The sequence below is a fragment of the Clinocottus analis genome, unplaced genomic scaffold, assembly GCF_023055335.1.
Source record: "Clinocottus analis isolate CAN_PGR_092001 unplaced genomic scaffold, fCliAna1.0.p SCAF_16, whole genome shotgun sequence".
Lineage (NCBI taxonomy): Eukaryota > Metazoa > Chordata > Actinopteri > Perciformes > Cottidae > Clinocottus > Clinocottus analis.
In genome coordinates, this window is record NW_027175887.1 from 14,518,214 (window position 1) to 14,543,023 (window position 24,810).

General features: G+C 43.5%; 2 protein-coding genes and 1 long non-coding RNA gene across 4 annotated transcripts in view; 1 reads left to right on the top strand and 2 right to left on the bottom strand.

The window, feature by feature from the left end:
- The window catches only part of baiap3 (BAI1 associated protein 3), a 34,246-nt gene extending 31,833 nt beyond the window's left edge, over positions 1-2,413 (bottom strand). For both annotated transcript variants that reach the window (XM_068579558.1, XM_068579557.1), the window contains exon 1: positions 2,195-2,413. The gene's annotated coding sequence lies outside the window, so the exon portion shown is untranslated. The remainder of the gene's footprint in view (positions 1-2,194) is intronic.
- Positions 2,414-6,729: 4,316 nt separating this feature from the next.
- Positions 6,730-8,528, bottom strand: LOC137787228 (uncharacterized). The gene is made up of 3 exons (XR_011077619.1): positions 8,343-8,528; positions 7,098-7,207; positions 6,730-6,875 (listed from the first exon to the last, which is right to left on the bottom strand). It is a non-coding gene; the product is annotated as an uncharacterized lncRNA (long non-coding RNA).
- usp31 (ubiquitin specific peptidase 31) lies at positions 7,844-24,546 on the top strand. Its single transcript, XM_068579556.1, has 16 exons — positions 7,844-9,023; positions 9,167-9,301; positions 9,620-9,714; positions 9,803-9,895; positions 10,361-10,496; positions 10,828-10,975; positions 11,073-11,253; positions 11,435-11,546; positions 11,735-11,829; positions 12,642-12,719; positions 14,743-14,872; positions 15,288-15,407; positions 15,847-16,072; positions 16,162-16,320; positions 16,596-16,748; positions 17,804-24,546. Exons 1-16 carry the CDS (start codon positions 8,499-8,501, stop codon positions 19,294-19,296), a joined length of 3,879 nt encoding a protein of 1,292 aa, XP_068435657.1. The 5' UTR covers positions 7,844-8,498; the 3' UTR covers positions 19,297-24,546.
- Positions 24,547-24,810: the final 264 nt, after the last annotated feature.

Below are 24,810 nucleotides of genomic sequence, written 5' to 3' on the forward strand. Positions count from 1 at the left end.
CCTGGAGACAAAGGGCCTTTCCTGTAATCCATCACGTGACCTCATCAGGCCTACTGCCCCCAACCCCATAACATAGACCCAACTAATGAGTGATGAAATGCCTTTATCTCACAACCAAATGCAAATAGAATGTCAATTCATTACATTCTCCATTACTAAGTTGACAAAATGAAAGGGAATTATTAACCGTCTCCTTTTACAATGACACCGACGGTTGGTGTTAATTGAATGAAAGAAGACGAAACCATTTTGAACTTTAATTTAACCCTGTCAGCCGGAAGAAAGGGAGGAGTGGCGTTTTCTCGCCGTGGATTGAATTTGGAGAAAAGTCTAATTGATCTCCACTGTGTGCACCTGTATAAAGCACAACACACAATCCAGGAGCCATCCCAGCTCCGGCCCCTGAGAACCAGACCGTCCAGCCCGGCTGTTCCCTCAGCTCCCAGCATCTGTCGTCGAGGCACATGACATGCACTTTGGCTCAGGAATTGCCGGTGAAAACACATCCCAGGAGTGGATTTAAAAGGCGTCAGCGCCACAAGCAGCGCACACAATGTCAAAAAAACTTAAACAATTGCACAAAACCTCGCGTGTTGTATCGCAGACAATACAGCCTTTGTCACCGTGAAAAACACTCTCTCGCAGAGACGGTGCTGTCAGAAATAGCAGCCGCCGAGCCGTCGTGCAGAAACAATGATGCCTTACGCAGAACACATCAGTCTGCGTTTACAAGTGATGCTCTGAGTCACCCAACTTCTCACACACTGTAATTAATGTCCTACTTCTGCACACAGTCACTGACTACTATATTTGCGCGGCATTAGCATAATCTTTGTATGATATCTCGAGGGAAGCTGGTTTTCTTTACAGACTGATCTGTGGCATTAAAGAGGAAATGATTCATGAGTGAGTGGACTCTTCATGATGAGTCTGAAGTGGAATTAAAAGCTGCATCTTCTTCAGAAAGACGAGGAGGAAGCCACAAAGAGACACAAAGGGGCTGCAGACACCAACCCAAGCTTCTTCTCTATTATCTATTATTGCTTAACAATTACTTTTGAATCGGCTGGGTGATCAATGATAAAAGCACAGGTAAAGGCTGTCACTTGGGGGCAAGATTATTCTAGTTGAGCGCCGTAAGAGAGAGAGAGGGAGAAGAGAGGAGAGAGAGGAGAGAGAGGAGAGAGAGAGAGAGGAGAGAGTGAGAGATTCGTGAGCATCTCATAAGAGCACAATTGTTTCATGTACGAACCACAGCGAGTATAATGTGTCCACTGATGAGGAGCTTAAAGCCAAATTCAGATCAAGAGGTCTAAACCTGCCATTTATTTTCATGACACTTGTTTTTTATACGACAATGATCCTCCAACACAAACCTGCGAATGTTTCAGAGCATTCAAAGAGAAATAACATGTCTTCAATGCCAACTTCATGCTCTATCGTCATCTGATGCGATGCTGCTCTGATGCACCTGTGTGTGTGTCTGTGTCTGTGTGTGTGTATGTGTGTGTGTGTGTATGTGTGTGTGTGTGTGTGTGTGTGTGTGTGTGTGTGTGTGTGTGTGTGTGTGTGTGTGTGTGTGTGTGTGCGTGCGGTTGTTGATTCTGTAAGTGTATGGCGTTTAATGCTTTTGAAACGTACTGATCAGGCTAATAGATTACATATCAGGAGAGCATTTACACGTAAATATTCAAGCAAAGCCTTCTCCACCTGTCAGCTTTTGGCAGAGCAACATCGTGGAGCATTTCACTGACATCCACATTGTGTGTCTGCCTCAACCTGCTTCCACTCTGAGACAACTTTAGGCTTCCGACATTGTGCTTTCAGATCTTTATGGTGAACAGAAGGGGAACTTTTGTCCACATAGCAGAAATGCACACAAACACAATCTGTCTTTCTTTTTTCTTTTTTTTTTAAAGGAAAGAAGTAAAAACAGATTTGAGCTCAGGAGCTGCTTTAAATGCTAATCACATAATCCTCAACAGAACTTTATCCTCCGTCAATAAGATGGTAAGAAATGATTTTTCATCCGTGAATTCTGCTCAACAGGTGCCAGTGGAGCAGCCTCCTGCACGGAGTGGCAGCAGCCTGTGAGTCAGTCACGCTGAAGCATCCTGTTGCTTTCACTGTTCTAAACAAAAGCTTCCGTGCAGTTAAATGACTAAACATTTTACAAAAAAAAAATCCAGCTCACCTGTGTGTCCTGACAGTTCTCCAGGGTGAAATGTTGGTTCTGCAGCTGCGTGTGTCAGAGTTGCAGAGACTCAGAGCTCTGGTTGCTGGTTGCTTGGTTGCCTCTTGCAGCGGGGAGAAGCAACTTCGGCGAAAACAACGTTTGGATATTTTAATTGCGACAGACGACAGACAGAAGCTCATTTTACTGTTTCCAATTGCATCCTGAGCTCAGCCGCCACCGATGCTCGCCCAAATATGGCCATAGGAAGTGCAGCGATACTTCACTGCCCTCGATGACGGTCGGAAATATTAGACTTCGGGGGGACAGCGCGAAACTAACACATGTTGAGTCAAGATGCAACAAACAACATTAGCTTACTTAGTCTAGTTAGTCACAAGCTTAGTTTAATATTTAGTTTATTATAATATTGTAAGTCTTGGTAAATGTATGAAGCTACATCTTATGAAAAGGGAACACATTTTGGCTGCAGCTTTTGTCTTTTTTTTCTAAAAAGAATAGAGAAAAAACAACACCACTTGTCTTCATGTAAGCTAAGCTAATGCTAATATTGTTTAACTGATGTTCTGAAGTGACGGGAAGACGATAAACATATAGATATAAACTGCATGTATTATACTTCACAGATGTATGTACTCTTGCTATACGTTACAAAACAATAATTCAATCTGAGGAAGATAAGTAGAGAGAAATCTCGACTTTCGTTATTCCTCAATGTTAATATTTATAAACATGTAATACATATATCTATACATCCATGTTGTAAAGAAAGTTTAAAATGTTTGAATTCATTTGAACCATATAGAAATGTCCCTGTTATATCATCAACATAGCAGTAGACCATTCCTAATAGTTGATCGTTACGTCCTCCCAAAGGCACCTGAATTTTACGATGCGCACCTGAACGCATCACTTGACTGTTGCTGAGGGATGTCGCCGAGAAAAATCCCTGAGCGACGTCGGGAGCAGCTCCATGTGTCAGTCAGAGGAGAGAGAGTCGTGTGCTCCACTTTGTTCTGCTAATGAGCTCATCCGCTGCTCTAATGCGACTCTGATAGCATCTAAATATGTTAACGAGCTGCTCGGGACATCAACAAGCTTGCACAGGCTCTGCAAAAAGTGCACAGAAGCTGCTTCTCAGTGTCGACCCCGAACAGGAACATCAACAACAACAAAGAACATATGTTTAGATAAATATATGTTCCTTAATTCTCACAATGTGTCAATGATAACCATTCTTACTTCCTGTTTCTTGATAACAGCGTTTTAACGAGAGAGATAACCACTGTCACTTCTATTTTGTGTGCTTCAGTGATAAGGTTTGATATATTTGTGTATAAGAAAACATTAAAGTGGCACAATTATATTCCACTACACAGCTGACACATGTAGCTGTATAATGTGTGTTTTAAAAAAGACCAAATTAGAGGGACAAGATGCCTAAAATCCTGTTTTTTCACATTATGTCCACCGTGATCTAGTATGTAACTACTCATCATTATTACATTATAACTTTTGATTGATTTCCTGCTGATCAATGGAGGACTGGCGTGGCTCTAAAGATAAAAGAAAGAAATCCTCGGTGACTTTATGACAGTTCTGTGTCAGCGCTTCATTGATATTTACACATTGCCAGAAAGGTTGAGCAGATGATGAGCAGCAGCTCGACGCCATCATTTTCTCACTACTCCATTTGCAGATTAGAGCCCATGAAGGGAAGGGGCATGTGCACACATGCTTTTAATAGACACATGGACCTTAATGATGTGCTTGTATAGGGGAGAGGTGTCCCTTTATAGAAATTATTTCACACATGGACAATGTTACAGGAGCCGCAGTCAGGCACCTTCTCATCATTGGACTGACAATTTATAATGGAAACCTTCGTCAAAGTGTATCAACATCCTGCGAGTAGGGAGTTACTATAGCGCTGTTTACCTAACAATAATCAGAGGAGCAAACCCTGAAGTAAATAAATCACTACGAGTAATATGTGCAAAATGCCCACACGTATGAAATCAATTCACCGGATCTGTTAGTTGGAAATAATTGAGCATGTTATTGCAAATCCTCACTGCAGAAGGTAGACCGCTCAAAAAGGTTTAAGAGCCAATTAGGACTTGTTTGATGTGTTTGTTCTTCCTTTGACGTTTTCTCACCGTCGCACAGTGGAAGAGGGAAGTTTCTCTTCCGACGGATTGTGAGTTTCTCCTGAGCTGTGAAGGAAGAAGTGGACGGAGTCACCGTGACATCCTTTTTTTTTTTGAAGCCTCAAATTCAACATTTCATTCAGCCATCTTGTTTTTTTAAAAACACAATTTCTAGGCGACCATAAATTTTACAATTAACTTTCGTGAACTGAAACTACAGTGAAAGGCAAAAACACTGACAACTCCCAACATCGTGGTAACAACCTCTTGTTTATTTGACTCATCATTTACAAAAAAAAATTACTGAAGTAATACATAAAGAGAGGAGGAGGGTCATTTTCTCACAGACCTTTATACAATCTGACTTCTTTTTTTAGCAGTCAGAGGGCGTCGCCCCCTGGTGGCCATTAGAAAGAACGCAACTTTGAGGCACTTCCTCGTTGGCTTCAGCTTTCAGACCCGAAGGAAACAGACAGATTAGTCGACCGAAGCTTGAGTCTGAACGATTACACCAGAAACCATCTCATTTACTAACGAGGGGAAACCAAAGCGCGACTTCTCTCTGATTCGATGTGCTTTGGCATTGTTTTCTCATCTCAGCCACATCGAACAGAAAGCTTTCCCCGTGTTGAGTGAAGAAGCACATGTGACCCTCTGCCTTGTTTCCATGGACACATCGTTAGAGAACGTCCCCATCTGGCCACGACTGCTCGTGAGGACAGCAAATAGCAAGCGAAGGATGTAGTAATAACCCGGGACAAAAGTCCAACACTCAATCTGATTAAGATTACATGTTTATTTATACTCCTTTTATTATAGTAGTATGCATTACTACTTTGATGGCTGCCAATCCTAACAGGGTGCAGCACTAGTTAATGTCGAGTCGCTGCATTTTCTCACTTTGAACTCGCAGGCGTCTTCTTCTGAATCATTCAGGTCATTCAGACTGTGTTCGTTACTGCTGCAGCTTCTGGGAGATGTAAGTCAGGCTTTCTTCTTCCTTTCTCTCTGATGTAATGTATATGATGTTTGACACCAGTGTGGAGAAGAGAGGCGGATGGGAGAGTCATTTTGCCCCCATCGTGTTGCCTCATACAGGTGGAGATGCATCCCCCCTCCACCGTGTTGCCTCATACAGGTGGAGATACACTCCGAATGACCCCCCCTCCACACACACACACACACTCAGGTTACAGATCAATGCAGAGCAACTGCTGATCCTGCGTTTGAGTCGGAGCTCAACGCCGAGCTTGCAAATTGGACAAAGGAGGCGGCGACAGGTTTTCCAGAGCTCACTCAGATTTCGACCACGTTGGGAAGTGATGAGCGGCAAGAAGCAGTTGTCAAGTCTTCCAAAGTATTCAGATCATCTTCATTTTTAAAGCCCAATCATCTCAAATAACACATGTAACACAAAGAGGGCTTCACAACTTGTACAACATACAACATCCTGATCGCATCAGATACATTAAACAAAATGACACCATTCAATCCATATGACAGAAGTGATAATAAGTAAAAAGAGTATAGCACTAATAATCGCAGTTGGATTAATATAAAAACATATTACTCAGAATAAAAACAGCAGCATTGGATGCAATAGAATGATAAAGCTTATTATAAAAGCAGTTTTAGTCAAATCAATGTCCCTAACTATGATATAGTGTAAGATAGTAGTGGGTGTCAATAGGGCCATGCAGGTGGATCCACGGAGACCTGCGAGGAGAGAAAAGACTCCTGGAGAGAAGAGCATGGGTGCAGAAGAGACAGCTGGTTTGAGATGCTTGTACAGCCACCCAGTGGTGAGCAGTGTGTCAGTACCGCACCCCGTGCGTTTGGCTCACACTATAATAAGCTTCCAATAAGATGCAGCACTAATTCATCTGGATCACAGCCCCGCAGTTCTTAGGCGTATTGATCTCTGTTGGATCAACCCCACACTGACATCAAGCAGAGGTGCATCTCCACACAATGGAAGTGAGTGCCAATCAGCGGAAGTGTTTACAGCACACAGTTCCCTCCATCAGCGAGAACAAGAAGCTAATCAGCACAACACAAAACAACTGTCACTCAAAAATCGACACTATTATCCTCAGAAGATGTGCTGTTGAGTCGTCGTTTCCCACGAACACGCTCAGACTCTTGAATTATGGCGAAGGGCTGAAACTAACAATTATACAATAGCAGCTGATATGATCTTGACATTATGGACATTCATACAATGCATTGTATCCCGTCTCGCCGTCACAAATTGCCATCATCAAATCATAACGTTGCCACTCGTCCTTTTATGATGATCACTTACTTTATTATTTGTTTTCTATTGCTGAATACCACATATCTATAATCACAAGTCGAGGGTACTGAAATCAGTCGCCACACATACATGCAACATTTGAACAATCTCCTTGTGTAGATGATTAAAGACAACTGCAGTGTGTATCATATCAGCTCCACTTGGCTTCATTAAATCCTTGTGATCTTTGTGGGTGTATTTCTTCTTCTCTACTGTCTTCAACCATCTTCTCCACCTACACAATAAAAGGAAAACATATTCACTTCAGAAGGATGATTCATATGGATGAAAATACTTTGACTTGTGCGTTAGCCACCAACTCAGTGTTACCGCTGTCACGTTCTCATTAACACTTACGACGTGGCAACCTGAGGAGTAACCTTTAGATGTTATTCGGATGCGTTGGTAAAGAAGTAGTGGAATTACACGTCATTATTTTATATAAATATATACTTACTGCACACATGGTGTCTGCCAATGGTAACAGAGACGTCACAGTACTTTTCAAGCTGTCTCGCGCCCTTTTAAGGCATCCCAAGTGGGTTGAGGCCCTCTTACAAGTGTGACCTTTAGGATGCCAAATAGAGAACAAGTCTGCACAATAAGCTCTCGCCCAATGACATTTGGTCACAAAGGCTTCCTCATAGAAAGGTGCAGGCCACCGCGAAAACAAACACATTTTTGGATTATTGATTGACCATCTCAACGTCTGGTTTATCGGCCAACTAAATCTGCACAACATGTTATGTGTCCTCGCTTACCATTAAATTGGTTATATACAAATTGAAGTACATTACTTTTTGTAGCTTGCATGAAGAGGATACTCTTCAAAGTCATGGCAATTACTTATTTGAGAATATATCTATACAGTATTCATTATTGATTTTTATATAACCCTGATTAGGGTGATAGGGTGCTGCAGATTTTCTTCCTTAAAATAATGCAGCTGTAAAAAAAAAAAAAAAAAAAAGAACATTTGTTTATTCATTCAGTATGTACAATTGTTGGCCATATAATATGACAGGTTATGTCTACACTTAAAAAGAAACAGGGTTAGTAGAAGCAGCGACAGCACAAAGAGTGTATTTGGGTGCAATACTGCCAGGCTGCCGCTCTCCCTCCCGTCCACCAGGTGGCGGTGACGTGGCCGTAAACCAGCTCACCAGCTACCAAAACAAACACGAACAAGAAGAAGACGACGAAGAAGTGAAAACGATTCTGCTGTTAGCTTAGCCCGAATGTGCCTCTAAATATGTGACAAATGTGAGCGTAACCACATTTCGGACACACTTTCCACTCCGACTGCCATTCCCGGCAGACTATGGCGGACTACCAGCTTCCGGTGAACGCGCACACCTCGGCCGAGCCGGTCGGCCGCCGTTTCTGCTGTTCTCTTGTTGTTATTGTAGCGAGCGCCAGCGTTAGCTAAGCGGCTAGCTCTTCTGCCTTCGCTTCCAGCATAATCGATGTTGATGCATTGCTGCCCGCGAAAACAAGGCAACGCTGGAGCAAGTTGCAGACATAAACGACAGACCGCAGCGATGTTTGTGTTACGCGTCTTAAGTAATTAGGTAATTGGCCTTGGGCAGTTTTTTTTAGTGAGGTTGTAGTGCACGAAAATGCTAATGTTACCTGACAAGTGAAATCAGTTCGCATGCAGACACCTCAACTAAAATGACATTACTAAGGTCAGCGAACACACCTGACGTTGCCTGCAGCCATTGCTGACTACGTGTTGTGAGATGGAGCCGCAGAAAGCAGCCGGGGAGATGGCTCTTCTTCCTCTTCATCTTCTTCTTCTTCACATCAGCAGCAGCAGCACATCTGTCTGAGTTGTAACGCCAGTGAAACAGGAATCATGTCTTGCAAAGCCGCGATCAAGGACAAGAAGTCCAGCTTCAGCAAGAAGCTCTTCCGGCGAGGCTCCGTCCGCTCCGTGGGCAGTTTTATGAGCAGATTCCTGAGGACACTGACCGCGCTGTCACACTTCGGATCTGAAGTGCAAGCAGAAGACGAGAAAGACGATGGAGGGTTTTCCACTTTTAAGCCCGGGAGCAAAGACGTGCCTATGGAGGATGGCGACCTCGCCAGTTTCCTGTCCGGGGAGAGAGTTCCCGGAGTGTCGGGCCTCAAGAACCACGGGAACACCTGCTTCATGAACGCGGTTCTGCAGTGTCTCAGCAACACCGAGCTCTTTGCAGAGTACCTCGTTTTGGAGCATTACAAAGGCGAGGAGCAGGAGGAGGGCAGAGCAAAGACAAATGGCATTCATCTGCAGAAGAAGGGTCCTCTGTCCAAAGGAGAAGTTACAGAGCAGCTGTCAGGACTCATGCGGGCCTTGTGGACTTTTGAGTACACCCCGCAGCATAGCAGGGATTTTAAGGTAAGTCAGTAGAGATCCTCCTGGTGAAAGTGCCAAACAATGTTTTATTCATACAATACACTTCATGATCAACATATTTAAGTTCACTCTGAGATGTTGACATTGGTGCTTTGTGACTCTTATGCCGTGCTTGCTTGTTGCAGAATGCTGTGTCAAAAAATGCCACCCAGTTTAAAGGGAATGCTCAGCACGATGCTCAGGAGTTTCTGCTGTGGCTGCTGGACAGAGTGCACGAGGACCTCAACACGGTCAACCCCAACATCAGGCCTGCTATAAAGGTGTGTTCAGAGGACTTGTGCGGGTCGTTATGGGCATCGGTGGGTGTTTTTATTGAACAACAAACATCCTTTGTATCAGGAAAGCTAAAAAAAAAAGCCTCATTCCAGCTGTTATTGTATGACTATTTTGTTTCATTGCGTTATAACTCAGGTGTTAAAATGAGTCTGGTCACTCAAATAAGCTGCCTTCACATTCTTGCTCATCTCGACTTGCCTGGTCTTGTTTTTCTTCCTTAGTCTCTGCAGCCAAACCTGATAGGCTGGTATTATTTATGACTTGTAAATCTGACCAGTAAAACCTGTTTTGTGTTTGTTCAGCCCCCTATTGAAGAAGACGATCAAAGCTTAGAGGGGCCATCTCCCCCGCTCTCTGCCGGGTCTTTTGTCCAAGAACTGTTTCAAGCTCAGTACAGGTACACTTGATATCTAATAAAACTTCCTCTTTTATTGTTTTTAAACCCGTATGTTCACATTATAATAAGGGGATTTGTTTTCCAACAGGTCTTCTCTTACTTGCCCACATTGCCAAAAGCAAAGCAATACGTTTGATCCCTTCCTCTGCATCTCGCTACCGATCCCATTGCCGCACACACGGTGAGTTACTGTGTGAACAGGGCATGACATGTTGACTAAATATTACTGGTTTATACGCTTCATACAGCCCTTGTGCATAACTAAAGTAAACCATTTACAAATACAAAAATCTTTTCATGAAGTTTTTTTTATTTTTTTAAGTGGTTTGTCATCCAAGCGAGCGTGATTTATTAAAGCTCTTCAAAGGGTTGTCACTTTTTGAGTTTTAACAAGGACGGCAGTCAAATATCTATGTGTGTTACATGAGATGGAATGTCACCTGGTGTGTTTGGAGTGTGTGTGGGCGCTTAGGGTGCCGGAGGAGTTTGCCCTTTCCAACCAAAACAATACTGTGTTCATGTTGTCAATGTCTCTCACATCTTACCTTGAAACACATGTGAACCATGTCTTTATAGCAGGCCTTACCTGCATAGCAAAGTACGCGATAAGAGTGTGTTTTTATTTGTATTACCTGTTTTTTGCCAGGCCCCTGTACGTGACGGTGGTTTACCAAGGGAAGTACTCTCACTGTATGAGGATTGGAGTCGCTGTTCCCCTCAACAGTACCGTCTATCGCCTCAGAGATGCTGTGTCACGTGAGACCAAGATCCCAATGGACCAGGTACTATTCCTGTCTCCGATCAGCTCCGGGTCTCACAGAGAGACTGTGTTCCAGTCACTCAATGTTAGCTCAATGTTCCTTAAGCCAGTTGTACCTCTGAGCAGTAGGTTGTCATGAACCCACTTTATCTTTTTATAAAGTGGACTCAATATAGAGAAAGACATTTTTAAAGACGGTTGTCCTTCGGGCCGCATCAACTGAGTGCCAACGTTGATTAAAGCTGGCAGGAGGAAAATGCCCCGAGAGTAAAAGTTATCTTTGCTGTAACTGTATACAACATTTAAGAAACTAGACACAACGTTTTTAAATGTACTCTTTTCTTCTCTTTCAGTTTGTTTTGACTGAAATGTACTATGATGGTTTTCATCGTTCATTTTGCGACGATGACGATGATCTCGAAATCATTCAAGAGAGTGATTCAATATTTGCCTTTGAGACACCAGAGACCTTCAAACTGGAAAATATACGCACAAAAAGAGGTAAATGGTACTTCATATTTAAGGAATTCTTCAGATTTTTTTTTCCCACACAAATTTTATGGAGGGAAATTCATCAAAACTCGTTTCTCTTTCACAGGAAGTCTTCTGGCAAATCTGAATCACAACAACTTAAAATATGGGACAGAAATCAGCCGGACTTCTTCTTTCATGCAAGGGGCCATGACACCTTTAACTGCATCGCCTAATAAAAACCTGGGACCAGAAAAGATTATCCTTCTGGTGTGTAACAGAGCTTGTTCCGGCCACCAAGGAAAGAGGTACGGCAATCTCAATATTATATGTTAATCAATACATTTCTCTTTTTCCTGTCAATAACACAGACGGGAGAATCGTTACGACACAATATCCAATTCTGAAAAATGCAAGCACTGGGCTATTTGTGTTGTTCAAAGCTTCTTGGTGAAATAAGAGCTCGTTAAGCACACACTGTTGTTTTAGGTTCGGCCTGCCGTTTGTACTGTACATGGAGCGCACTGTGACCTGGGATGCTCTGCAGAAGGAGATTCTGGAGAAAATGCGCCACCTTCTGAGGCCAGGGGTCTACATTCAGGTAGGAGGAGGAGGAAGAGCTGTTTTTTCTGTACAGTAAATAAATTGATGCTGCAGACAGCAAGCCAGTCTGGAAGGCGGATTCACATTCACGTGGCTGAAATTACTCTCAGAATGGGCATTCCTGTTGTTTTTCTGATTCCACCTTATTAATAAGCTCGACGTACTGACACCGGCGTCCCTGCACAGGTTGGACCTTTCAGTCTTCGGGTGGTTGGCGTTGTCGGCATCACCTACCTCCTTCCCCAAGATGAGCGACCGCTGTGTCACCCAACCGTGGAAAGGTCAGTCCTGCTGTTTAATACAACATCGAAATGTCATACTTGTCTTTTTTCACAAACATGTGCATGTTGTTGAAAAGGTAGAAAAACAGTCAGTAAAATGTTGATGTTACGAGGCAGAGATACACGCTTTTGGTTCACAATATGATTTTTTTTTTTTTTTACAATTTGCATGTTGATATTGAATCAAACGTTTGGAAGATATATTACCTCTTCCAAGTAAACACTGTACATGTGCACAAAGCGGCGCACACACAGGTCAGAAGGTCATCCATCTCGTTAATCTTCTCTTTGAACACATCAGTTCTTTTCTTCTGCTGCGTTGGTGACGTGCCCTGACAGGATTTTGACTGTTTGTAAAAATGCCGGTTCAGCACGTTTAGCTTATTACAATTCGCAACAACAAAGAGTCACAACGTTGTTGCTCAATAGAGATGCAAGAATCAAAGTGAAATCAAAGTTGTCTTTGGCATCACTTTGAGTGATTGATAGGTGCTTACATGAGAACTAGAATCTCTCTCTGTGTATATATTATTGTCTGTTTTACACACACACTTTCATAACTGCAGAGATATGTATTACATTTCAATTTATACCTGCTCTTTGAGAGCAACTACATTATATTTACCATAAACCATCTTCAAAAGAAATTTCCTTCACTCTGATCCCGTTTTAAATTGCATGTAGATTATATGGCACACAGCTTTTGCCCAGGAAAAGCTTTTCCCTCTCGCCTCCAGCAGCATAAGTGAAAGCGTATTGAATCCCATCATACACGTCACCTGACTAAATGGCCTCATTTGTTTCCACTGCAGGGCATACAAGTCCTGTGGACAGGGGGGGCCGCCACACGTGAAGATTGTAGTGGAGTGGGACAAAGAGACCAAGGACTAGTGAGTGGAAAAGATGAATTATTGATACAGTTATTTTTATCTCCAGTATGTTTGTCCCGCACAGTATAAAACGGAGGCCCAGTGTTGACATGCGTTTGCTGTAATCTTCATCGGAAACATGATAATGAATTTCGCAGAGCTGGACTGCACACATTAACGCGTAGTGTTTGAACAACTAGCTTTGTGGACATAACATTGAAGATGTAATTTACTGTAATTCTATGAGGCTTTGCCTTTAACGGGCAGGCTAATAAGATTCTGTGTAATCAGTTATGTAGAAAAAGCATAATTGAGATGATGGCTTCAATTTTTCTATAAAGAAATAATAATAAATAGGCCTGAATCTTGCAGTGGTCACAGTCAGAAAAAATGCACATGCCCACACATCGCTGCACCTTCACGCGCCAGTTAAGAAGGCAGTGTGGCAGTTTAAGGTGAGGCCAATATTTCATAATACTAATAGGAACAATTATTGCATTCTGCAGAATTTCTGCAGGAACTGTCAAGTGAAACAAATCCTCACATGGGCCATTTTACAAGACTAAACCTCTTTGGAAGTGACTGTTATTCACGTTATTTGCTTTTTAAAAACCTAGTTGCATAATCTAACTGCAAATGGTCTTAATTTGAAACGGTTGTGGGTTTTAAACCAGAAGTAAACGGTAAACAGAGTCCCACACGATCAACAACATGTCCGCTCTTATTTCCTCACTTAAGCTAATTACTTTATGTGGTTAACGCACACGCACGGCCTTTGCTTAACTTGACAGTTCCTGCAGCGATCCTGCATAATGCAGTCGCTGTCGCCATCAGTTTTATTGAGTTTTTTGCCTCACCGTGAACTGCAAAACTGTTATCGTCGGCTACTGGTGAAACCTCACAGTACCACTGACCATCAATAGAGATCTTGCAGTAGTCTGTGAGTGCAAAGCAAAGGGAGGAACACAGACTATTCGGTCTTATTCTCATGCAGCGTTTGAACCGGGACAACTGTTCATAGCGTGTCCTCCGTGCATGTTCCCATGGTGGTTGCACAAAGCATACAGGTCGTACAGGTAGTCATCGGGGTTTCTTCCCAGGCCGTATAGGGCGTCTCCAAGGGGACCAATGAGAACCAGGGAATGTTCAATCATTACGAAGGACTTTTAGCCGCGTGATTAATTGTTTTGGGTGTGAGCGAGCTCTTTTCTTACATTTAAGTTGCGCTTAGTCAAACCTATGAAAGGATAATTGAATTAAATCTCTGCAGAAACACCCTGAGCAGGGCTGGGTCTCGTTTAAAATGTTTCAATGTTGGTGCAAACATGGTATTAGAGTTTATTAAATCAATGAATTCCAATGCATGCCAAGGCATATGTATATGCCTTTGTCATATCCCGACCCCTTAAAACAGGATCTATCTGATCAAAGAATAATTAAACAAGCTACTCTGCTATTCACATTATTTGCTTGTGAACAATCTAATTGCTTAATCGACCGGAAAATGGTCTTACTTTGACACGCTTGTGGTTTAAAACCACAAGTAAACACCACAGTTTGAAGTTTCCGCCCACACGATCAACAACGTGTCCGCTCCCATTTCCTCACTTAAGCAAATTACTTTATGTGGTTAACACACATGCTCAGCCTTTGCCCGTCAAATGGAAGTCACATCTTGGTCACAAGTCCCGTGGAGTTTATCAACGTTCCAGTTTGGCAGGAGCAAACGGTCTTTGGCAACATGTGGAGCAAAATCCCCGCAAGACATTGAATTAATACTCAAACCTGTACTTAATGCTCGTGAAGCTGTAATCAGCCCTTTTACAGTGCTGCTGCAAGAGCCAACAGTATGAGAAACAGTTCAAATACTGATTATCACATGTGATTTATGCCAGTTGTTATTATATCCAAGGACCAACTGGATTACTTTGATGTGTCAAACGTCTTGAAATGTTACATTTCTTTACCAAACCCTCACGGTGGAGCTCCGATCCTCGCTTGACTTTGCTGTTGAATGAAAGGACTGTGCTTCATGTTCCCACAGTCTGTTTGGACACACTGAGGAGGAGTACATTCCCGATGCTGAGAGTGTGTATCTGCACAGGGAGCAACATCACCAGCCGCAGGCCTGCACGCTCGCCCAGTGCTTCCAGCTCTACACAAAGGAGGAGCAGGTAACACTTTGCGGCAATCAGCTGTGTTTGTGTATTCGAGTCAGTAGTTTGACATTAGAAAATAAATCCTGAATTTGCCGTGGAAACAAATCAGTGGGAAGTATGTTTTGATGTCCGGCCTCATTTGTCTCGTCATCGGTTTATCATTCCTCTGCTAAAATTCGAAAATCCGTTCACTGTGTGGTTTTACTGTGTATTTGACTTCTAATGCTATGTTTGGAAAAAACTGAGCGCAGGCCTACATAAACTCTGTGGTTTGACTTGACTGCAAATGCTCTTGAGGAGAAACGAGAAGAAAAGTCGGGGCCTCATCCCGTGCGAGGCCTGTTTTATAAGCATTGTGGTCGGAGCTCGTCCTTGATGGCTGCTGCCTGCGCTGTGTGTGTGTGTGTGTGTGTGTGTGTGTGTGTTTCAGCTGGCTCCAGATGATGCCTGGCGCTGTCCCCACTGCAAGCAGCTGCAGCAGGGCCGCATCAAGCTCAGCCTGTGGACGCTGCCGGATGTGCTCATTCTGCATCTCAAGAGGTTCAGACAGGTATTTTAGCTCAACCTAAAGGACGTGCAACAAAACGCCCAAATCAAACCTGGAACGTGGTGGTTATGTGGCATGCTTTGTAACCACTCGGCTACCAAGACGCTCCAGAGAAGATGTTTTTAATGCTACTGAATCTCCAACATTTTAAAACGAGGCCGAGCCTCAGGGTGTTTCTCAAAAGATTTAATTTTATTATCCTTTTATAGGTTTGACTTTATCTTAAATGTAAGAAAAGAGCTCGCTGGCACACAAAACAATTAAAACTCCTTCGTAATGATTGTAGCTCATGCTTACTTCTCATCAAACCCCAAATTAACTGAGACTTTCTGGTTCTGCTTGAAACGGGTAACGCATCATCCTAAAACGAGCGCTACAGGCTGCAACAAGTAGGCCGGCTGCAGTCGACCCCTAAACACTGAAGTGTTTATCTTGGTTTCAGGACGGGGACCGCAGGGTGAAGATGCAGAACATGGTGCGGTTCCCACTGATGGGCATGGACATGGCACCTCATGTGGTTAAGAGAAGCCAGAGCAGCTGGAGTTTACCGTCCCATTGGTCCCCTTGGAGACGCCCATACGGCCTGGGAAGAAACCCCGACGACTACCTGTACGACCTGTATGCTGTGTGCAACCACCACGGGAACATGCACGGAGGCCACTACACGGGTAACAAACGTTGCATGAGAATAAGACCGTATAGTCTCTGTTCCTCATCCATCTGAACCCCGTTCCTCCCTTTTGCTTTGCACTCACAGCCTACTGCAAGAACTCCATTGATGGTCAGTGGTACTGCTTTGATGACAGCGAGGTTTCACCGGTAGCCGACGATGACGTGTGCCAGCAGACGGCGTATATATTGTTCTACCAGCGGAGGACAGTTATTCCCTCCTGGTCGGCCAACAGCTCGGTTGCTGGTCAGTATTTCTCTCCATGCTTCTGCCAAATATCTGCCGTATTACAAATTTGAGTCATATTGTGTCTAGTTGTATTCGAATAGCTGCATAAACATCGCCCAAAGGTATACTACTCTGCCATTGTGACAGAATATTAGGTTTTTTATCCATTTTGCTCTCATGATTTGAATGTGCACGTACCTACTGCACATCTCAGACAATGTTATTTGAGGATACCTCACCGTGGCTCTGAAGCTTTGGACCAAACCGTAGTTTTTTTATTGTGTTTTCCACAGGCTCCACCAGCTCGTCCCTGTGTGACCACTGGATCAACAGGCTGCCCGGCAGCAGGCCTGCTAGCTTGGCTTCTGGAGGCTCGTCCAGACGCACCTCTCTGGCGTCGCTGGCTGAGTCGGTCGAGTTTCCAGTAGAGCGTAATGAAGACGACGGTGAGGCGATGTTTACGGTCGCCAGATTGTGTTTTCTTTGCGCCGTGTGGTCATTTTCTGTTCTGCTGTCCTCGACTCCGCTTCTCTTTCGTGGTTCTAACAGAAGCACAAAGGTCAGAGTTGTGACTTTGATCTATGGGAAAACAAAACCAACCATCCAGCAGATGAGACTGGACCTTTTTTAAACTCGAAAGACCAAAACCAATATAAAAACAACACTTTAAACCATGCGTTACAGAGTTATAGACCAACATAACGAAAGGAAACATCTTCAAAGAGACAGCGTTGCTTTTTACTTTTTTAAAAACAAGCAACACAAACCTTTGAACAAAGTGCAACTCTCCTTCCTCTGACAATGTTTCTGTAGGAATCAAAAGATACCACCAAGGTTTCCCAGATGTTGAGAGTCAAGAACTCTCCCACCTCAACCTCCTTCCATTATACATTTTTAAAAAGGGAGAATATTAAAGGAACAAGGCAGAAAGTGATGCGACTTGTGTTATCACATCTGACGAGCAGGGAAACATGCAATGTACTGTGGGAAACCTGACGTAGCGAGTGAATCTAAATTGAGACAGATGTTGGCTTGGCCTTCTGTTTGTGGTTATTATAAAAGTCTGCTCTGTTGAACCCTCCTGAGTCAGCAAAGTTCCCCCCAAAAAAATCTTGGCCATGCAAACTATTACTATATATCACGACGGATAATGCTGCCAAATTATGTAATGTGTTGAGCTATACAACCATTTTTTAAACTCCTCTTTAATCTTAATGTCTAAACATGTATTTGCTGCATCAGTACTTGTAGTCATTGTGGCGGTAAGATTTCAGCTGGTCGGGAAGAAACCTGAGAACCAGTTACCAACCTCATAACACAGAAATATTGACTTGGAGAAACAAATCTCTGCTTTCACAAGGAAGAAATGCCTCTGAATGGGGTTTTAATGATAAATAACGCCTGCAGGCGGCAGCTGAGCAAACTCTGCACTCTTGTTGTAAATGTATTAATGGATGAATTCTCACAAAAGTTTTATCTCTCCAATTTTCTTTGATTTTAGGAGGATTCTCAGCCCGCCCTTTTGTGAGGAGCATTCAGCATCAGAGCTCGTCCTCCAGGTCGTCCATCGCCAGCCCTTTGGCCTTCAACGACAGCGGGATAAAGCCCTCTTGGTCTCTCTCTGCGAAGCTGCACATGAGATCCAACTCGCCCTCTCGTTTCTCCCTGGACTCTCGAGGTTCCCCTCCCCTGGAGCGGATAGGAGAGGCCTGCGACGACAAAGTGTCCACGTCCTGTTTCGGCAGCTACAGCCGACACGAGCGCTACTTTGGCAGCAGGACTCCGCTGTCCATGATGGAGAGCAACTTCAGTGACCAGGACAACAACACGCGGTTCCTCGACATGATGTACTGCAGGGCTCCCACTCCGGTGGAGAAGAAGAGCGCCAAAAACGAGGCGACTGAAAACAACAACCAGATCACAGCTGTTGACCAAAACCTTCTCCCCGTCCAAGCGACTCCCTCCAAAGAACAGAAACGTAAGAGCAGTATCGGAGGATTCGCCGCCAAGGCGGAAAGCTCAGGCTCCTCGAAGACTTCCAGTAAAGTGGAGCAAGAGAAAACCTCCAAAAAGCGTTTGTGCTCAACCCACAAGACCTGCACTGTTGAGACATCTTCCAGTACTCCCGTAAAAGGCAAAAAGGCGAGCAATACTAAAGAAAAGGGTGTGAACGCCAAGAAAGGCACCTCTACGCCCTGTGGAACTCCCTCCAAAACAAAGGAGGCCACCCAACCCGCCGCCGTAACGCCACAGCGTAAGCCATTCGTCCGCTCCACACCTCAGTCCTCGGCTTCCCCGTCGCCAACTACGAAGAAGAACACCAGCGTCGCCGAGAAAAGCTCCGCGAGCAGCCGGAAGAGGCTGGTGGAAAGGAGCTTCAGCAGAGATTCTATGCACACGAGCCCCCTGGCGGACGGTCTGCGAGGCAGCCTGGTCGCCCGCTCCTCCCTGACGAAGAGCGGCGAAAGCAACCGGCCCGAGCGGCGATCCGTGAGGAGCTCCAGCAGCAGCTCCTCGGTCACCAGCCTGCGCTCCCCGAGCGTGTCCACCAGAGAGCTGCAGCGCAGCGGCAAGTCCGAGGAAAAGGGGCTGTCTTTCTTCAAGAGCGCCCTCCGACAAAGGGAAAGCCGCCGGTCGGCCGATTTGGGGAAAAGCACCCTGCTGGGGAAAAAAGCCTCGGAGAGGACGTGCAAGCAGAACGGACAAGCCAAGGACGGCGGCGGCGCTCCTGGAAAGACGGGAGACGCCGGGTCCTCACAGACCTCCGCGGAGACTCCCGGAGCGGAGTCGAAGCCAGGGACAAAGGAGTCTTCCAAGCCCGCCAGCTCTCTCAGTCGCACTCTGTTAAGCGTTGGCAAGTCCAAGTCTTCCACTTCTGAAGTAAGTCTCAAGTCTCCCTCTAACGGGAAGAAGCCTCTCGACAGGATGGCGTCTTCCCGAAAGCTGTCGACAAGCATGCAATCTCCTGCACGTACAACAAAGAGGCCTCAATGATACCCCTCGTTTCCATTGACCTTTACATAATGCAGCTATTTTCTTTGTGCCTAAGTTTCAGCGAGCGCCAGATGTATTCGTAACCAGACTGGTTTTTTTTGATGCTACGCTTGGGCATCAGGTGGTCTTGGAGGTTTGAGCATTGGCAGCCAGCTTTGAGTATTTCCTCTCTGCACTAGTTAAAAAGTAGCGTGCATCATCTGCACATTCAGGTTGCCAAACTGTTTCTTGGTGTGCGGCCAGTTCTAGTTTTTCACGCTGTGTGTATTGTTACCAATTACACCTTCTGAGCAGTCGCTCGCTGTGCCCGCCGCCGCCTGGCGTTGAGGAATCACGACGCGTGCCACACGCACTCAGCTGTGCAGTACAACCTGTTTGATTGTGTGTACTGGAGGCTTACACGACAGCTGACTGAATTCCCTGCTGGAATCTTTAAATCCAATTACGTTCTCCTCCAGACAAGAGGCTTGTCTTTTTTGAGAAGCTGCAAACATTAAGTTTAGTTTGCTCGCCAGATATCCTGCTGACGGGACCAGATTTTTAAGAAAAAGCAGCAGCTTGTGCATTTAAAGACATTAACGGAGGGCGAGAAGCGCTTTCACTTCGTATTCGCCCACAATGCATCGTTTGGCTCTCTGCAGATTAAGATAGAAATAAGCTGGACGTCGATGCTGGAACCTCCCTGCTGTTCTATGAGCATTTAAAACTTGAGAACCAAACCGTATCATCAAAAATAGTCTCTGGACAAACCCTGCAGCTGGGTTGACGCTCACACATACGCACACGCACACAAAAGAGTTTCATTCCCGAATAACAGAAGTGCTCGCGGTGTTTCTCATTGGTTGTTTTGAGCCGATCAAATTGACCATCAATGAGTTAAACCTGCTTTCTCTTTTTTTTTTTTTGTCAAACACTTTTTCTCCAGACACCTCATGCGTCGGTTAATAGGCAGTTTGTCTAAAAATCATTAACAGTAATTGTACGTTTCATGTCAAAAGATTGATACGTAGCTGAAAAAGACAAGTAGCGGATCATTTCAGTCTTCCTGATTATCAACAATATAGATACAGAGGCGACGGCAGGCCCTGGACCAAAAATGATTTGAGGTGTGAAAGAATTCAAAGCGGCATCGAGAGAGATTTTCCAATATTTTAAGACTTTATTTTTGTTTGATACTAGAACTTTTTTTGATAGAAATGTATTTTATCAGATGCTTATTGAAGCCAACGACTTTTTTCTCAAAGGGATGGTGTGTTTTTGGAATGAAACCCTTTAAAAGTCAACGTATGTATACGTGTATATATACTCATATATACATATACATACAGGTATTGACACAATATATAGTATATAACTCATTTCTTTTTCCATGAGCAAGATGAAAATAATCTTAAGCGCCTTTCAATATTGTACATGGAAACAAATAATTGCCTTTGGCAACATAGCAGTCTACTGTACGCATCACTGAGGAGGAATGTTGTATTGTTCGCACTTTGTATAGATAACGTACTTTTCTTTTACACACACACACACACTCTCTAAATGATCTCATTTTGAACATGTTGCCATGAGTTAAAGACGTATCGTGAAACGGGCTCGAGAGGCCGTGGACTGAGAAAACTTCATCCATCTCAATGTTTCAGGGGATCATTTTTAAGAAATCTCCCCCTCTACTAAACCTGGTGCTGGAACAAGCCGAGGCTCCGCTGCCATTGATATTTCCTAAAATGAGCATATTTTCAAACGCTGATTCAGAACTGTGACCACACACACACACACACACACACACACACACTTCTGTGAGCCAGAAGCCGGTTGGCAGCAGTCATCACAACCTGTGGAGAAGCTCATCGGAGAAGACGATGCCATTTTATTTGCTTCATCGGGCTTTGAGACTAACTCCGATGAGCCATTTAATAGTCCCAGAACTGCATTAGTTTTGCCTCTGAACAGCTGTCCCAACATGCATCTGTGGGCTGTATTACTCACCGAGCAGACACCTGCATGGGTTCAGTCCCTTTCGCAGTGAATCGACAGAAGCGACGCAGGATGTTGACTCTGCTGCCGAGGCTTCCCGCTCTCCTTTTTAACCCATCAGCATCACGGTTGTACCATTACCCCTCATGCAATAGCAATATCCATCCATTAGATACCAGCACAGTGTATGTTTTTAATGAATGAATGAATGTACGTGGTGATGCCATTATAATCCAACCATTAGTAAGTACTTTATACTTTAACGTTAGCATAATACCTTGACTTCTAGATCTACAGTGTTTCTCTAAACTGTCTCTCTGTAGCATCGACCAGGTTTACATTTTTTCTCAGATGGTTTCAGAGGAAGCGGTGCTCAATTTAAACACGCCTGCATGTTGTTTAAGTGGCCTTTTAACGTGCCCGGCTTTGAGGGCGTGCGGTTGTGTTTGGGGTCGGAGGTCAGAGTTAAAAGACATTTTTCGACGTCTCGTGATGTCAAAAGTAGCTGCAAGTCGACAGCTGTGTGTCTCCATTTTGTTGGATAGCCAGTTGAGTGCTACCAAAGATATCTGATACTATTATGTGTAACTCCCAAGATGCACTACAAGTGGTTCATCGAAGCTCTTTTGGCAGTTAAATATGCCTTCAGACGACATGTTCAACCCACCACTTTTTAAACCTATTGTTAAACTGCTGGGAATTGTCTCTTGTAAGTTGACCAGCAGTCAGATCCTCCTTCCACCACCACTACAGACCGAGAGGCTGCTGTGTGTTCACGCCACGGACCCCGTAGACAACATGCTGCTGTTTAAAATGTGGCGCTCTTCCTGTAGCTGCTCTTTTTCTACTTCACATAGTAATCTATCAGGAACTCGTGCATGGCACTTTGGATCAAAGCGGGACGGTTTTTACGTCATCGTGTTTTTAAGTCCGTCGTTAAGTCGTCGTGGCTCGTGTGCGTCTGAAGGCTTCATCGTGCCGTGATATCTACTTGTTTGTTTGTTTGTTTGTTCCTCCACACGTGTTGGATCACATGTAGTGGGAAACCCAGTGCATTAGGACTTCGGACGATGTCTTTAAACGAGGATCAGTCATCGTGTACCGAGCTCATGATATTTAAATTGAGCTCCAACTCTTTGTGACGCTAATGACTGAATCTTTTTTTCTGTACAGAACTTAAAGCTGAACTTAAATCTTAAAGCTCTTCATTCATCCGTAACAATTGTGTTTTATAGCCACCACATTGCCTCCATGACTCTTTAGTATTTACGGCGCGGGAGACACGAGGCTTCATTCAGGGCGGCGTTGTGTTGTAGCGCTGTCATAGAAATCCCCATCTGAATCCCCGGGGTCCTGTATTCTGGCACAGGGACATAAAATACAACACAAGCAAAAATAGTCTCATTTATCAGTAAGATTAAAGAAGTTAAGGTTTGAATTACCAAAAAAAAAAGTGCAACTTTTTACCACCAGACGAGGACTATAAATACATCAAATTAATCCAAATACAGATCCCCATTGAAAAAATGTTTGTAAAATGTACAAGAAAAGCAATCGATATCTTACGGAATCAATTCTCCTTTCTGGCGTCCTCCACTGCGGTTATTGTCTCTTTTTGTTGTGTTCGATGTACAAAATTGAGAATGATTTAAGGAATGCAATATTGCATGACAACGCTAATGCATGTATTTCATTAACTATGCAAGAGTCTGTGGCTGTTTCACGTAGAGCGCCGCGCATGGCCGCTGTATCCCGTTGCTTGATTTGCACACCATTCCAATATTAAGACATTGTAAATGACAGAATATCTCATCTGTACAGTTAAAATGATTCAACTTAAAAAATATATATTTAATGCTGTCGTTTCTTTACACATTCTACTAGTGTCTACCAATGTTTAGCAGACATATCTTCTTCTTTTTTGTTTGTAATTCTGCTCTCTGGGTGCTCCTACCTTGCTGGTAGGTTGCTGTCTTTGTTTTGTGTTTTATAATTGCTGTTACAGCAGCGGAGACAAACAACACTATGGACGTGATCATCTCTGTGGCGACTAAATAGCCTCATATATGTATGAATGTATGAATGTATTGTGAAAAAGACGCCATTAATTCAGTGCGAACAGTTGAAATGTTCTCAGCTGCATCAAAGATGTGGCCGCTCTCGACTCCAAACGCATCTCAAATAAATAGATACATATAAATATATATATAGCTAAATGCAATAAGGAAAGATAGTACATTTTTAGTTTTCTATTTCAGTATGTAATGAACTGTGTCATTAAAATGTAAATGTTCATTTCAAACCTTTTGTAGTACTTATGCCAAGTCAATCATTGCGATCATAATGTCTTTTTTTTGTGTTATTCTTTATTCAAAACAACTTCCCAACGTGCTCTGAAAGCAGCGGCACGATATTTTTTAATCGCCGGTTGTCAAAATGCATTAAACGGAAGTTAATTAAAGATAAGAGAATCCTGCACGTTGAGTTATTGAGGTTTTTTCTTTACAGAGTCACACAAGTTCCACTGTTTCCAGGTGGAACAATAAATAAATAAATGACACGTTTGTGTGATTTTACCACTCAATCAAATTTGCAATAACCACTGAAACTGATCTTCCAAAAAAAAAAAGACTCCTCCAGATACCGTGGTACTGCAGCAAAGCAGCTGTGTGCTTAATATTGAAGCTGTTGTCCACATGTAAACACGACACACACAGAATATGAAACGCGTCCGCAGCCTGAAGCAAAACAAGCCGTAACTTTGAGTCTCTGGATGAAACCGAGGAGCCGAATGAACGAATGTCTGGAGTCTCACTTTAACGTTTCCTAAGCTAACAGAGAACAATGTCGTGCTGAACGCCGAGCACGTCTCCACTTTGACCTTTTCGTCTTTTACTTGTGATTATTTTTATGTATCGTTCTTAAAGCATTTTGTAAAATACAGTGCATTGCATTCAATGAGATTGTGTTCACTAATTAATGCTGTTTTACTGTATTTCTTGTACCAGGTTCAGTTTTTTTTAAATGTGATATTAAGGCCTCTGTTCTATCTTTTTCCTCTTCATTTCATTAAAAAAAAAACTTTTTTCTATTTTTTTATGAGCTGAGCAAAGTGTTTGACATCCAGGCGTTCATTAGAACGAGTCGACATCTTCAATGTTAATTTATTTCTCCTTTGTTATCATGTATGCACTTTTACATTATCTTTTCCCCCCACCAAAAGGACAAATGTGTACATACTTTGTTGGTTTACCCATGCAAGTACAAAATGAAAAACCTGATTAAAAACGTTTAAAGTTGGTGTTGTTTTGTGTGTATTCATTCAGCCACTAGAGGGAGCTCTTCTCTAACATGTCCTTCAGCTTTCAGCTCTTGGGTTTCTTCACAGAGACTCTGATGCAGCATGAACACTGACACATATGAATATTTCAATGAACATTGAAGTTGCACAACGCTGTGTGTGTTGCTGCTCTCCAACTTGAGAGTGATTGTTGTCAGAGAAGCCGATAATGAGAGAAAAGCTCCACGAGAGCGGAT

Excerpts from the sequence above, each read along its gene's own strand:
- usp31 (XM_068579556.1), top strand. The coding sequence starts at position 8,499 with ATGTCTTGCAAAGCCGCGATCAAGGACAAGAAGTCCAGCTTCAGCAAG. Across the intron at positions 10,497-10,827 it reads CCAAGATCCCAATGGACCAG|TTTGTTTTGACTGAAATGTA; the intron begins GTACTATTCCTG and ends CTTCTCTTTCAG. Across the intron at positions 14,873-15,287 it reads TCTACACAAAGGAGGAGCAG|CTGGCTCCAGATGATGCCTG; the intron begins GTAACACTTTGC and ends TGTGTGTTTCAG.